Source organism: Chanos chanos, chromosome 9, assembly GCF_902362185.1.
Source record: "Chanos chanos chromosome 9, fChaCha1.1, whole genome shotgun sequence".
Lineage (NCBI taxonomy): Eukaryota > Metazoa > Chordata > Actinopteri > Gonorynchiformes > Chanidae > Chanos > Chanos chanos.
In genome coordinates this window covers 4,172,598-4,188,707 of record NC_044503.1, presented here as the reverse complement: position 1 = coordinate 4,188,707, position 16,110 = coordinate 4,172,598, and the positions used below count along the sequence as shown (strand labels likewise).

Here is a 16,110-nt window from a genome sequence, read left to right as displayed (position 1 = left end):
GATCAGCGACGAGGTACGGGATATCAGAGTGAGAGTTCTGATCTAGAATCAGTGTATACTACTGTCGTAACCCTGATAAATGCATTTATACGGACATAAGGCTACTGATCCAAGATCGGCATTCTTATTCTGAACGATCTGAAAAGCATGTGGGCTCTTGGTGTCCAGGTAAGACTGGCTGCGATGAGAATTCAGAGGGATGTCGGTGATCACTTTCCTGATGTCAGGAATCTGCAATCACTGTTACATTCAAATCATATTGTTTCATAACATTCACTGTTACATTCATATCATTCATTCATTTGACAGCGTCCTTCTGTAGGATACAGAACCACATCAGAAATTTGCGCTGACTGATTCATATCTGGGGTATAGATGGATTCAGAAGCGTGTCCACAGCGTGGTTTCAAAGTCCCACATTTTGTCGTCATGCAGATCTGAGGTCTGAGTGAAAAAATAATGTTATTCATGGTATGTCTCACTGAAATTTATCATATAAAGCCGCACCAATCAGAGCACCACTTGACTGATGGTATCTGCGACTGATTACGCGAGCCAAAAACACGACGCAGAGAAACACAATGACCGCTCTAACCACACGTTCAACCTGAATTTTCAGCGCTACCGCGACGGTAAGGTACTAAAACCCCCATCTGTTCAGGCTGTTGTTACACGAGCCTCCCGCCCATCCACCCGTTCCTCTCTGTCTGCATTCCCGGAGATTAGCCAAGGTCAGATCACTCAAGGCAGTCCTGGAGCTGAGTGGAGCTTAGTTATAACAAGAGTCCAGAGCCCAGCTGACTTAATGGGATACATGCAAATGAGAGGTAGTGACCATACTTCAAAGTGAGCATTGGGTGTTGCTCTCCTTGACTGATGTATTGTGTTGTTGGGACTAAACTAACCTTATCTAAGGGCCTGGAGATGAAACGTCGCTGAGGATTTAATCTAACGAACGCAAACGTTTCACGGAGCGGACGAATGCTTAACTCTGCGTGCGCCGGCCGGGACTCGCTGTCACGTAATGGACAGTTTAGTTTCTTTAGGCTTTAGTACTTTTCACAAGTCATTTCAGCATTACTGGTTCGTTTTGAATCTGAATGTTTAAAACAACCACAAAAGAAAATTGTTTTCTGCTATTCCTGCCACATCACTGAATAACGTATACATAAACCTATCAGAAGAACCGACCCTGCCAGCATATCGTTACACCCAATCAGATCTGTTGTATGTTTTCTCATGTTTCCCGGTCAACCCTGTTACGGACATACAGCTATCAGTAAGGAATACGCATTCATGAGATAAGAATAATTGTTTTGTAGTACTTGTTAGGTCCCTCAGTGAATAACAACTGGATTTGTGATACATAAATTGATCAAAAGCTGTTTTTCATACAGTTACAGTCTTTATATGAAAACCACACACATCCAAGCCCTCTGTAAGTTAAGAAAAATGGAACCAAAATGTTTAGATTTTAGAATAAAAATATAAAGAGAAGTTCTGTAATATTTTCTCTTCCATCACAATATGCAGATTTTTTTTTTTCACAATGTAAAAATTTAAATAATGGGATTGGCTGTACTTAAACAAGGTTGACAACATGTCAACACGGTTGAAACTGTCTGCTTTCATAGCATTGAAGAAAGCAGTTTATGCAATTACTTGTTTAGTGTAGGAGTAAAGTAGATCAATTGAATGTTGCATTAGGTGTGTAGTCTGGTATGCACAACAATGAAAGGGTAAAATAGTTTCAAAGTTGCCTCAGCTTGAAGGTTCCCACCAACACAAGAGGATTTTCATGGATTACTACTTTGTCCTTAGAGAGTCTGTTTTCTCCTGCGACCAACTAAATCTTTGCCTTTTCTGTTCTATCCTTTTTGAGGGCATTTTCTAGGTCTTTGATTTGTGAATGTTACAACGTCCTCTCTCTCTCTCTCTCTCTCTCAGATCTTTTTCTTCCGACTTCCTTTTGCTTGAAACACACACATTAATTGTGTACAGCTAACAATCGGTTTAAGAGTCCCCCTCCTCAGCATGAACAAAGGGAAGGAGTTTTCCGGAACGTAGCCAAGAGCTCTTCGTGAGTAAATATTATACAGTAATTACGCTGTATTGACCTGAGCCCATTTACGCACGCACAGCATTTCGATACCAACAGTCTGAGCGAGATTTTGACTCCATTTCCGTTTATTTACAGCCAAGTAATCAACATCATTTGTTTTCATGAGTTCAAATCAGACGACTGTATTGTACTGACCCAAGCCGGGCTCTGTGCTCAAGAGTACGGCGGGTGATAGCAGAGTCTAGTGTTCCTATACTACAGTATTTCTATCCTTGTATTACTATTACCTACTGTAATATTACTATTCTTGGCAGTCATATCTCTTTTTTGTCTTCCAGTCATTCGTGTGAGTTATGGTCCCTGTGAATCATGCCGATGCTGACTGTGTGATCGCCGTCGCACTTCGTAGCTCACTTTTTTTGTCATCTAATATTTTTGTTCATACATATTTATATTATATAATTTTTATCATCATCAGTTATTTTTATTATTATTACTACAGTTATTTTGTTATCATTATTATTATTATCATTATTATTATTATTATAATGGCCTTTTTGCTTTACACTCCTATACTGATCATTCAGGCTTGTTAAAGGGCTATGAGCAGTTGATAAAGTGCTTTGGAAACAGTCACAATGCCTTTATGGACACGACCTTCACTATGAGCGACATCCTGAAATGAGACAGGTCTGAACCAGAGACTGTCAGTGGGGGGAGAAATCAAAGAGGCTCACTGACAGAAGTAGGAGGCCAATCGTAGAGGCTTACATCCCTCAAATCCCGACCATTTTCACATGACTGACTGTCGTCTTGGCAACCATATGTTCCTCCCCCCCTTGGTCTCCATACACCCGCATGTGAGGTGTGTCCTGTGTCTTTTTGAGAGGGTTTTTTTTAAATATCGTATAACGTACGCGTCAGGACAGCAAAGCGAACAGTCGACGCTCTCTCTCTCTCACGTATAATCTTATATCCAACAGCCTGTAAGTGGACCCTATGGGCAGAAAGGGGACCATGGAGAGAGAGAGAAAAAAAAATTAATGAGCGTAGTCAAGTGAAAAAATATGTCCACTGCCAGATGTTTGTTACTTCAGAGATGTTCTAATGATGGTCTATACGGCCATCATACGCTAAATGATAAGAGAAAGAGGCGCAGAAAAAACAAAAAAACAGCAAATTTGACTTTAAATGTTTTCACCAATGAATTATGACGGTCTCTTTTACAAAGGACGTTATAAACAAATGACCTTGACTATCTCTTTGAAGCTCGTGTTTCTCTCTCTCTCTCTCTCTCTCTCTGAGTATCTGTTCAGCGATTTACAGTTGAGAAGATTAATGATGTAGCTTCCCTGCAGGGCCAGAGAGCACGACTGTGGAAGAGACGGCGACTCGAACGCGCTCCTGTATTTCCCTTTAAAACAAAACAAAGGCTAACGCTACACTTTCTCCTCGGAGGAGCATTTACGGCTTTCTTCCTTATACAGTCCAGTTCGCGGAACAGAAGCCTGGCTTCCCCGCATCTCCAATCTCTTGTATAAACAACACGCACCATTTTGTCCTCACTCGGTTAAATAAAAGTGTTTTAAGAGGTTATATAAAGTAACCAAACAACCGCGGCATTTCATTCCAAACGCGCCTATGTGGTGAGGCTGTTTATATAGCTTCGAACTCACTTCAAGAGGATCCTCTCTGTTCAGAGTGAGCAGGCTGCTAGTCAGAGACAGCTAATCAAACCAACGCTTTTGATTAAGGTGTGTGTGTGTGTGCGCCCGTGATTCGGGAAAAGGTTGGCTACCTCTCTCTCCGTAATGATGTTTTTTTTTGGCTCGGTATTTCCAAGGTGGATGTTACAAATTGTTCTGTCATGAGGCTTTTGCTCCACTAATGAAGTATAATTAATTGGGGCACGTGTGTTCCCGCCCCTCTGAAAAACACTGTCGCACAGCCTCAGCCGTGGGCTGGGAGAGCGTTCGCGGTTTTGAACCGAACTCTGCCCTTCTCCTGCACAATTGTACTTGTAAAAAAAAAATGCCCCCTGGCCTCCAACCGAAATTCTTGGGAAAGGGGGAGAAAAAAAAGTGTCTTTTTCTGGATCTGCAGCACCAAGTTCCCAAAAGAGCTCGAAGAATCACCTCTAAAAAATGGGTTAAGCATCGCTGAAGGGTAACAATGAGCAAAGAGTGAAATTTAAACGCCAAGTTAAGCTTTTTTTTTTTTAAGTACTTTTAATATACTAATTTAGAATACTAATTTTCATTACATTTCCTTATGATAATTTAAGGAAAGACTATAAAAATGCCTTTCAGGAGATACGATATTTACATGGCCTTAAGCTTCAGGAGCCACCATTCAGACTCCTATGAGAGATAAACAGTCCTTACAAAGTAAAATTTCATCCGCAGAGAAAGAACAACATACAGCAAATCATCTGAGTCAAGCGTATCAGACTCCGTATGCGAATACAGAATCGCGCGTCGTCCTTAATGGCCCTGACCCCCTGAAAGTAGAGAGAAGATTAAAGCTACCACCGTATGCCATTCTCAGGGGGTGGGGTCACAGGAAAAGCTACGTGACTGCACGATACGTGAAGGATTCCCTTTGCTGGGCTGAAGGGACGTGGGGGGGGGGGGGGGGGGGGGGGGGGGTGGGGGCGGTAATTTGGAACGTACCTCCGAAGTAGGAGCCGTCGGAGAGCTTCATGCCCATGCTGTTTTTGGTGAGTACGCTGACAACTCCGTGCTGGATGAAGTACATTTTCTTGCCGATGGTTCCTTCACGTATGATGTAATCGCCCGGCTGGAAGACCTCGAAACGCAGCTTGGTCAACATGGCCGTCACGAAGTTGGGATCGGCGTTGGCGAAAAGAGGCATGGAGGCCACAAGCTTGCGGCAGTTAAAGTTAACAATTTCCTGAAAAAGAGGGAGCGAGAGAGAGAGAGAGAGAGAGAGAGAGAAAGAAATGTTGTGCTGGATATTTGAAAGACTAATATGGGTCACACGCAGTATGAGCGTTCTCTTTATAACACCGTGTAATGAAACCTTATAAGCATTTCATAACATATTGTAAAGCATAATATAGTGGCTAATTACCACTAATAAGCATGATATAGTGGCTAATTACTGCTAATGACCTTGATGTAGTGGCTAATTAATGGTATTAGTTAATAAACAAATATACTAGCTATTTGTTGGTAAGAACAGTTATGGCCGTGGTAGAATGTCTAATTAATGGTTGTTGCAGTTAATAAACATGATATAGTAGCTAGTTAATGTTAGCTATAGTTAGTAAACATAATATAATAGTTAATTACTGCTTTAAAAAAACATGATTCAAGGTCTAATTGTTCCTGTCTGTCATTATAAACCTGATATAATGCCTCATTGCTATGGAACTGCAGCTTGGAACAGTGGCTGATTACACCTAATAGAAATGATGTTGTGGCAATACACTACTAACCACAGTGAATAAACCTGATACAGGACCTAATTACAGCTAATAAAAGTATCACCCTCACATTCACGTAGCGCTCTGAAATCTCTTTTTTTTTTTAATTATTTAAGCCTTGTGAAATAGTTTGTTTTAGATCAGGGTGAAAAACTCTGAGATGTGAGCGGGCCGACTGGACTGGTTAGCAGTGTATGGACCACCGTATCATTACCTCTCTCAGCGGTTCGTTCAGCTCTTCCAGAATGCTCTCCTCATCAAACATCTTGCCCTGGTATCTGTGCTCGTAATAATCGTGGATTTTCTGTCTGAAGTCTGCTGGAAGCTTGTGGAAGGACATATACTGCTCAACTTGTTTGTACTGGAGAAGAAAAGACAAGGAGAAAGGGGAGAAAGAACACGTCTTTACTTTTAGTTTGACTGAACTCACATTCATACATACACACACACACACACACATATACATATATATATATATATATATATATATATATATATATATATATATATATGTATATATATATATATATACATACATACAGACATACATACAGTCTGGGAAACAGGGCAATATATATGACCAAGGAGTTCATCTGAATTGGGATCATTAAATGACTCTCTGATAACTTTATTATTAATGATATATTAGATAGCATCAACACTGAGGACAGATGACAACAAGGAGGTAAAAGGAAGCGCTACACTGGTAAAACTGGGTTGAAACTGGTGTGCTCCTATTGTAAATAAAGAACACCCGCCGAAGCACAAACAGGTAACACTTTCATATGCAAAGGCACTTACTATATTTAGCTAATCATAACGAAACAGTTAAAAGACACACAGGGCTTCAGGGGGACATCAAAGCTTGTAGCCATGGGCCTGGATCCCAGTGCATGTTAGGGTTGGTATGCTATGTGTTGTGAATGCTTCGCAATGTTTCACCAATGCATTTACATTGCAAGAGGTTTATTGTATTCACACAGGGATTGTTACTGCTACACACATGTGTTTATAACAAATTGTTTATGTCAGTTTAATCCAGTTTAATCACAGAGGATTTCAGTTACACTCAACCCAATTTACAGGCACAAATTTGGAAAAGAAAAAGAGAGAGAGAGACAGAGAAACATAAAAATCACTTGTTTGAATAAAACATGAAATCACTCAGGGCTCCGTTACAGAATACAGACAAAACAGACACGCCCTCTTTCTGGACTAATTCAGATCTCTGGGCATGTCCATATATAGCTTCCCCTTTGGATAAAAAAAAAATGACATCAGAATCTTCTGTTTTTCTGGTCTTGGACAGAAAGCAACTGGGCTGTAACCATGGCATATCATGGTAGAGAATAATTAATTGGCCAGGCTTGTATTCCTGTATGTGCTTGGTTACTATTTTCAGAGACATCAAAGTGGATTATTTAGGTTGGATGAGACAGACAGACAGGCGAGAATCTGATATTAGCAGAGCAGATTCAGACCGTACAATGAAACGCAATTACGCCCCGACCACGTAGCAAATTCAACAACACTGAATTACCTTTGAAAATATTTAGATTCTCCTGTAAAACACCACCCCAGATTTCAACACTAAACTAAAATTTGCCATACATGTATTACAGCTGTGTGTGTGTGTGGGTGGGTGTTCGTTTTATGTGTGTGTGTGTGTGTGTGTGTGTGTGTGTGTTAGATGTCATACTGTAGAGTCTGTATGATGCATTGACAAGTTGACCCGACAACCTCATCTCCATGTATGTTCTTGTGTTAGTTGCCTCAGACTAAGTCGATTTAGGTTTACAGTTGTTTTGGCAGCGCCTGTGAACCAAGCTGGTCAAGATTCAGACAGCCAGCATTTTATGATTTAATGAGAAAATAATTATTTGTGTTAGCTAATTACCCAAAGCTGCCTCTTTATTAAAAGACGCAGTTTATATGAAAAACACAGTACCCTTCTGAAGTGGTCTCCTTCTTCACCACGCTACTGTACTCTGTCAAGTCCTGTCAGCAGCGTTATGGGAAACAGGGAGGGCTTATAAAAAAATCATTGCTTGTTGGTGAAAATACTGTACTTTGTTTTCTTCGTGTGGTATTTTAAGTTTTGCCCTTTGCCAAGAAAATGCATTGGTCTGTTTCTGTCAGCGATCAGTAACACGCGTGTCATGGGTAAGACTGTGAGAAAATGTGAACTTTTCACACACTGCCCAAAACAATTAAATTAAATAACAACTGTAATAAACGCTGCGTGCATGTGAATCAACAACTGGATCAAATCAAAGTGAGAATCCTTACAGCACAGATTCTCTGACAAATGAGGAAGATATTGCTGGGATGAAATGACCCCCCCCCCCAATCTGCCCCAGCCCCCACCTAATAGACGTGATTACATAAGCCTCTTTCTCTCTCTCTCCTCTCTTTCTCTCTCACTCTCTCTCTTGCTTCCTCTCTCTCTCCCTCTCTCTCTCTCTTTCTCCCTCCCTCTCTCTCTCCCTCTTCCCCTCTCTCTCTCTCTCTCACTAGTTGAGTTGGTGGAGATGCAGGGCAGTCTGTTAATGGGCTTTCTCTGTGACTCATCCCTGCAGTGGTAGAGCATGCTTCACGCCACGGGGTCAAAGGTCATTCCCTCTGCTTATGACAAGGGGTATTACTTGCCTTCTCAAGCGAGCGAGTGAGAGCAAAAAAAAAAGAGCAAGAGAGGTGGCAAAAACAAAAAAAAACCCCAGATAAATTAGCAAACTTTACTTTCTGCAAGCACGACTTTCCGTCACGATTTGAGCCCCTTGAGCAGAGAAGAAAACATGCTCCGAGGACTTTGATTGGTCCACTTCAAAAGCAGCCAAAAAACTTTTGTCTGACCAGAGGATCAAACGCTCGGAGAACAATTTTAGCTGCTTCATTACAGACAAAACACTGCGAGGGGGGGAAATAAACACTTCTAAATCACCCTCTTATTTTCCTTCAACATTCTTACATATGCATCGGCTCTGACACTGAACTTCACTGTGGCACTTAAACAACAGACAGCTCCTTAATGGCTATTAGCTTGGTTTGTATTCTCCCGGTCTTGGAAGTCACGTTCGATAAAAGCGTCTGCTAAATGAATAAATCTAAATGTAATCTCCACAGTGCTTTGGCTGCAATGCTGAGACATATCAAATATTATCAAGTCACATGGCAATAAAAGGACTTATACACAGCTTACAAGACAGGCACTAGGCAGACAGATGAAGACGAAGATGAAGATGAAGATCTTTAAATGTCTACCAGTGGATTAGTGGTCAAATATCGGAGACGGGGGAGGGTTAAGTCATGGGGTAAGGGGGAGAGGGGTTAAGAGAAGAGTAGGATGTCTCTGTTGGTTGTCTTTTTCAGTTGTTGCTTGAAAACGAGGTGCATTCTAAAAGAGAGAGATCGTTCGCTGTCTTACGGTGTGCGCGTTCCCAAATGCAACCTTGAGCAGACAGCACCTGAAAACCCGACTGTTTTTGAATTCTCAGAGGCGTCTTAACGGACGGAATTTACAAAACCTCACTGCATTCTCAAACGCATCCTACCAGAGAGAATTTACAACACAGTCTGTCTGCGTGTGCATTCCCAGAGGCCGTCCATCAGAGAGAACTTTATAAAGCCGTACTCATTCTCAGACAGGTCGTCCTGTCTGGGAGATAAAACACAAACCTGACTGGGCCTGCACTCACAGACAGGTCATCCTGGCAGATAGATAAAACACAAAACCTAATAGGCCCTGCATCCTAAGACACGTCCAAACAGACCTTCACTGTGATTTCTCTTCCAGGGGCAAAGAAGCGTACAGTTTGGGTTTTTTTTGCTGTAGCCATCGGTTTCATCTTGTACAAAGCAAAAGTGCATAAATGATGAATTCTCACTCACGATCTTGCACAGTGAGGAGGAGGAGGATGATGATGAAGATTTTTTCTCTAACTGGAATGTGATTTATTCTCTGTTGAATATGGTGGGGCTCTATCCACTCTTCCTCAGCACGCTGGTGGTCTAATGGTGGTGTAATGACCTGCTGTCATGTAGACTGAGGGAGACTATCTATGTGTGCACCAGGCAATGGACTTTATTAACTCGTCAACCAATGTGAAGTCGAGAAACAGGCCAACGTCTCAAACACAGGAACAGGTTTATGTAGGCAACACAGGTGTTAGAAATGGTAAACTAGGTAAAGTCAATACACAGGAAAAACGTTGATTCAGAATAACACAGCTCAGTACACTCTCGACACTGAGAGACGTCCAGAGAGCTGAATGAGTATGTGTACGCAGGGAGCAAAGAGGTAATGAATGATGAACAGCTGAACATGATAATCAGATGACGAGCAGAATTAACCAGTGATCAGCAATCCAGAAAAGGATCCGTTTGATTGGTCAGGCCCGGACATCGATTGGCCACTGATTGGTCGGACCAGAAAGAGGAGGAGACGAAAGAGTGACGTCCGCGAGTTCAGCTTTACCTTTCCAGACTGATTAAAGCGTGACGATAAAGTCACTGTGTGATGTGTGGTTTTACTGCTACGTTTGTCTACTCTAACAAAGCAGTTCACAAGGAACGAGCCAAAGCTGAAGGACTTTCACCTTAAAAGTGATTCCTTGTCTCAAATGAAATGGAATCGAGGTGCCAAAGACTCTACCTTCCTGTAGAACTGGAGTTAGGCTGTGGAGCTGGAATGTTCGTGAGGTTGTGGAGATGTGATCTACAGCCTTGTTAAGAATGACGTACATTCTGCGGACTGAATTTGTTGGTATTGTTCTAGCTTGATGACAAATCAGTCAGCCATTCTAGTCCGCGCGTGGTCTACAACACAAAGTCTTCTCAGTTCATCTTCTTTCTGCTTACGCATATTTTTTTTTTCTTTGGAGAACGCTCTAAGTTCTCTTTAAAACCTTGAAGGAAAAAAAATAAATAAACAAATAAATAAGTTAATGAGATGAAATAGCTGAGTTCTAGAAGTGGTTACCAAGGAGATGGTAAAAAAAAAAGTCCTTGGTGAAGTCTGCAGCAAAAGTGAAGTTTTTAGAGGGCTCCAACTCTGTGGGAAAAAAAAAAGTTCTAAAAAGCAAGTTTGATCTGGGTGAAATTGTCTGAGGAGTGATACATGTTGTCATTTCTCTGTCTCGGTTTCATGGGATCAAAAGCCTTGTGTTTGATGACAAAGATCGCATTGATCCACTAAGCTCTTAATGACTAATATGATGTTCCATACAATATAACCGTCCACATTATTCACTAACACAAGCAGACGTACAAAAACACACACACACGCGCATGCACAGACACACAGACAGACACGCGCAAATACGTACACACGTGTGCATGTAGAGAAACACACATTCACTGATCCAATGAGAAAAGAGGACACAGAAAAACAAAACCGCACTCCGAACGTGCATGTATCATGCAAACAACACACGCGCACACGCGCGCACACACACACTCATACATGCACGTGTACACACACATGTTCCTAATCATGATCCTCTTTGGCTGCGGATTCGGATAGAGGGGAGAAGAAACGATACACTTTAATTAACATCAAGTGGAAATCCCCCTCTATTATAAAACCATTTCACGAAACCTTTGTCTCCCCTAATCCGCCTCAAATCCTAATCTAATTTCATCTTAATTAATTACAGTAGGATAAGGGCTTTCACCGACTAAAAGTCAAGACACCCCGAGGGGCTTCCAAGAACCCCCCCCCCCCCCCCATTCCTATTTTCTAAATTCATGCCCCCCCCCCTCCCCAACACACACACACACACACACACACACACAACCCCCAAGCCCCCCACCAGCTAATGGCCCCACAGACACAGAGCAAAGACCCTCATCCTATCTTCAAATTCAATAAGCGTTAAACACTTTCTATTACACAAGAGTACTTTTAATAAACACTCCTTAATTGAGGGTGACACTTTGGCTCTAATGGTATTTAGACCCATGGAGACCCAGCTTTGTTCATCCCCATTCACTTAGAGTTTGACGGAGTCTGTGTGTAATTTAGGGTTTGTCACTTTCAATCACGCTGTTTTCTCCTCACTCTCCGTTTCATTCAGACAAACTGACAGGCCGGAGCGGAGAACGAAATCACTTATTCTTGGCTACGATCACAGTTTAAAGATTTCCTTCGAACGCGTTTTTCGGGCTGAATACGCACGAAACGGAACTTCAGACCGCCGGAACAGGCTATAAAACACATTTCAGACTTCTGTCAAAACTCTTAGTGTTTTTTTTTTTTTCCCCTCCTCCTGGGGTTCAAAACCACCCTCTTTTCTTAAAGGAACAAATATACAGCTATGGGCCACTATGACTGACTAATCCATAACTGGTGCTTTGTACCTCTTACAGAAACCGCTACCACTTCAAGGTCCCTTTTGGACCCTGAAATTGTTCCCAAGCCATTTCAAAAAAAAAAAGTCTGATGTATTACCAATTTCTACGTTTATTGCCTCAGAGAGCGGCCACGGACTGCCTGTGAGCTGAAGCCCAGAGACGCACAGCATAAGGCGGAGCCAAAGACAGATGGCCCACGGCTGACAGTCAGAGTGTTCTCTGATTGGTTGCCCACGTGTTTGATGGACAGGTTCTCTGTCTCCGTTGCCGTAATGACTCACCCGCTGCCCACGGCTAATAAGTCAGTCTTGCCAATAGATCAAACCAGACCGTGACACTGGAACAGTGAGTCTGTCAGACACAGCTCAGTCTGACAACAAAAGGCTGACAGATCTCTAAAAGCCACACTACACCCAAGCTCTGGAGAATGTTCCGGAATGAAACACCAGTACAGGTGTTTAAAGCATTCCTCCTCATACCAGGTGTCTGCATGAACTGCATAGTTACATATTAGCTCTGTAGAGTTATTACTGTGCACTTATGAATTGTTGTGACACAGTATTCATCGCAATTGTTTTCTCATTACACTTAATATGAAGTAGCATAGGTGTACAAAGGAAGTTTAGACTGCTAAAGCACGTTTATCAAGAACATCCCAAACGAACAAAAAAGACTAAACATGAATTGTAGGAATATATCATTAAGGTGTGGGGGCAATTTACATTAGGATGAAAGGCTTTTTCATGTTATAAAGCCACACAAATCTGACTGTCATTTTTTTAATCCATTTACCTCTGTTGGAGCTCAGAGATCCAATCAGTTTTCCCGGGTTTGGGATAGGTGGCGGACCCTGAGGGAACGTGTCGTGTGTTTTATGGGGCCGAGAGATGAGTCTCCAAGGCGCATGGCGGTGATGCATGGCTGTCACAGATGCCTGCCACGCAAGGACAGGAAATGAAATTGACCGATTGCATTAAGCATTCCAGAGACAACCTCGTGTGTCACTGTGCTGACGTCATGGTCTGCGACAAAAAACCCCCAAAGAATCTTCACTACTTCTACGTAATGTTCGTTCACTCATTCACAGAAACTGAAAGACTGGATTCATCCTCAGGGTCACATTCACAGCCTTTGCACACGCCAAAAAAAAAAAAAAAACTATTCAATGAGTAGAAAAACAGCTCCCTCAATTAATACCTGACAGGGTCACTGGGTAACAGACTAATACAAGTTTGTTCTGGTAATGAAATATTTTTCATTTTCATTTGCAAGGCCATGGGACAGATTACACCATGTGTGTTAAATGTAACATTCGGCACGGAGGCCGAAAGAAAGAGAGAGAGAGAGAGAGAGAGAGAGAGAGAGAGAGAGAGAGAGAGAGAGATTATTCTAGACAATAGTTTACATCGCAAACAATGAGAACTCAGGGAAAAAAAAAAGAAAAAGAAATGAAAGCAAATGAGAAAGTTTAGTGAAATCAACTGCTATGGTAATTTGTTTTTTTTTAATTTGCACCTCGGTATTATCTGAAGATCATCCATTCCCACAGACAAAAGGGAGAGAGCGAGAGCGAGAGAGAGAGCGAGAGAGAGAGAGAGAGAGAGAGAGAACAGATAGATGTACATGGTAGAATGGAATGTTTTCGGTTCAGCGTGGCCAATAGATCTCTAACAGATCAATGGATCTCTAACAGATCAATAGATCCCAGGGGAGGCCTGTTGGGCCACAAAGGGATGTTATCGCAGCTACTAATAAGTACTGCCAATCGACCAGTGTCATCTTTTACTCATAAAACCAGTTCTCTCTCAGACCGCCAGCCTCTGCCACTGCCACTGGCATGATCCGATACATATAATTATCGCAGACTAATTGAGGGCTAACTTAGAAGACCCTTAGAAGTTGTTATGTTGACCAAACGTGTGGTAGAAGGTCTTCCTCCACTTCTTGTTCACGGTTAGTCTGGAACTTCGTGCGTTTCAAGGCATTTTGCGATTTCAACCGAGCTGCCACCATCTACCGCCGGTCCAATCCTGGCATCGTTTTCAGAAGCGACCATGGGCAGAGTTTCCTACAGAGCATCTGAGATCCCGGAGCGGAGTAACATTACGTAAAGACTGCAGTGCTGTGCTTCTGGCTCGTCCTCAGACACGGAAATATGTCTCACGGCAGTGAAGGACGGGGGCTTCTGATTGGACAAAAGAGGATAAATAGAAGCATTCGATTGGGTGACGGGGGGACGGTATTCAAATTTGGTAAGGGGCTCTAGAGGCTGTTGATTGGGTGATGTAGGGCACCAGAAGTATTTGATTGGGGAAAGGGAGACAGTAGAAAAATTTGATTGGATAATAAGGTGACGGAGAGTTAACATAGCTATGGCCTCTCTCGGATTATCAGTTCGCATATGCACTGTATGGACTGCAGGGCTTCATCTCGTGACAGCATATCCGTGTGTGTGTGTGTGTGTGTGTGTGTGTGTTTGAGTGAAGCGGAGCTGACAGGCTAGCCCATGACCATGTCTCACAGTAAGATACAGTATCTCGCTCAAGGGGGAGAAGTCAAGAGAACATGTGTGTGGGTGTACATGAGATAGAGAAAGAAAGAAAGAAAGAAAGAAAGAAAGCAAGAAAGAAAGAAAGAGAGAAAGAAAGAAAGAAAAGAAAAGAGAATTAATCAAAGCTTGAGATCAAATAAAAAAGAAAAAAAGGAAACACGCTGAAATATTTGGGTCAGGTTGGAGCGTTTTCCAGACACTGTAAACAGGACTCGCGTGTTTAAAAAAAAAAAACAACAAAAAAAAGTGAGTCCAGCCTATGCACTCTGTTCTCATAAAGATCAAAACCTTTGTTATCTTTAAAATGGAGAGTTTAGAGACAGTCGTTTGAACAGTTCTGAAAACCGTAAATATTTAGGCCACTTAGTCAGACGCGTCTAAACACTGAGTTCATTATCTCCTGTTTACTCAGTGTGTTAAGAGACATAACCGCCGGCCTGCTGTTTCTCCTACTAATGCTATCTTCAGTTTTTGATCTTTTTTTTTTTTTTGTTTGTTTTGTTTTGGTTTGTTTTTTCTTGTTATTCTAGCACAGCAGTGCCATTAAGACCGCTATCGTGTGTGTGTGTGTGTGTGTGTGTCTACACAAGTGTGATTGTGTGTTTGTGTTTGCATGTATATATATGGATGTGTGCATTTTGTGCATCTGCACGTGTGTGTGTGTGTGTGTGTGTGTCCGCATATGTGCATGTGTGTACGTGTGCATGTGTGTGTGTGTGTGTGTGTAGGTGTTCGCATATTTGTGTGCACACATGCTAGTGTCTGTGCTTGCGCGTGTGCGCGTGCGCGTGTGGATACGCATGCATATGCATGTGTCTGTCTGTGTGCGTACGTGTGTGTGTGCGTTCGTGCACATATGCACACATGAATATGAATTTACACGTCGTGCGCGTATGCCGGCAGACAGCGTGTGTGTCTAATTCCGTAATTCTGTCTTTAGCGATTAATAAACAGAATTGTCTGCAGTCTGCACAAAGGTAATCGCCGCTCTGCCTTACATAACTGTATCAGGCGTTTTCACTGGAGTGGGGGATCTGTTTCTCAGAAACAGTCTGTGGCCCGCCAGGCAACATATGTAACTCGACACAGCATAGGAGCAGTGAATTAGTCACGTGACGCCGAACAAGCGCGATTTTATTACTGCTTTAATTAAACACATACTCGTGTGTATGTGCATTGATTGCTTCGGTCTGCACTGCTTGTCGTCTGAACCTTTGGAAAATTGTGTTGTCAGATTAGAGATTAGAGGTGTCGTCCTCAGTCAAATGCATCGCTGTTAAATATTTTAAGTTTAAGGTATCGCGGCTGGTTTAATCCGCGTGGACTGTCTGTGGAGCTCAGTCTGACGTCTCATGTTGTTTAAAAACAAAACAGGAACATTTCATATTATACCGTATGGAATGTGTCAGGTATAGAATTCAGTTGACTTCGGTTAAGCCTGACTGTGAATCTCTAAGCCTAAGCCTGGACAAGCCTGCTTTAATTGACCTTGCCTTGATTTATAATGTAAAAAATTACTGCCTGTGAATGTCCAAATTTCTAAATATTTCCGCTCAGAGTAGAAGTATCTGATTGCAGTGGTAAAATCGCAGACAAGATTTTGACTTGAAAAGCAAATTTGTGAGTGTCCTTTCCCAGCGTAAAAAATCCTGGTTGTTCATTTAAGAGTTTCGTTACATTCATTAACACCTGTAGAAT

General features: G+C 42.1%; 1 protein-coding gene across 1 annotated transcript in view; it reads right to left on the bottom strand.

Moving 5' to 3' along the window:
• The window catches only part of hcn2b (hyperpolarization activated cyclic nucleotide-gated potassium channel 2b), a 38,675-nt gene that overhangs the window by 5,120 nt on the left and 17,445 nt on the right, over positions 1-16,110 (bottom strand). Inside the window, 2 exon segments of the mRNA XM_030785658.1 lie at positions 4,735-4,975; positions 5,725-5,871. Of these exon segments, the coding sequence (XP_030641518.1) occupies positions 4,735-4,975; positions 5,725-5,871 (388 nt within the window).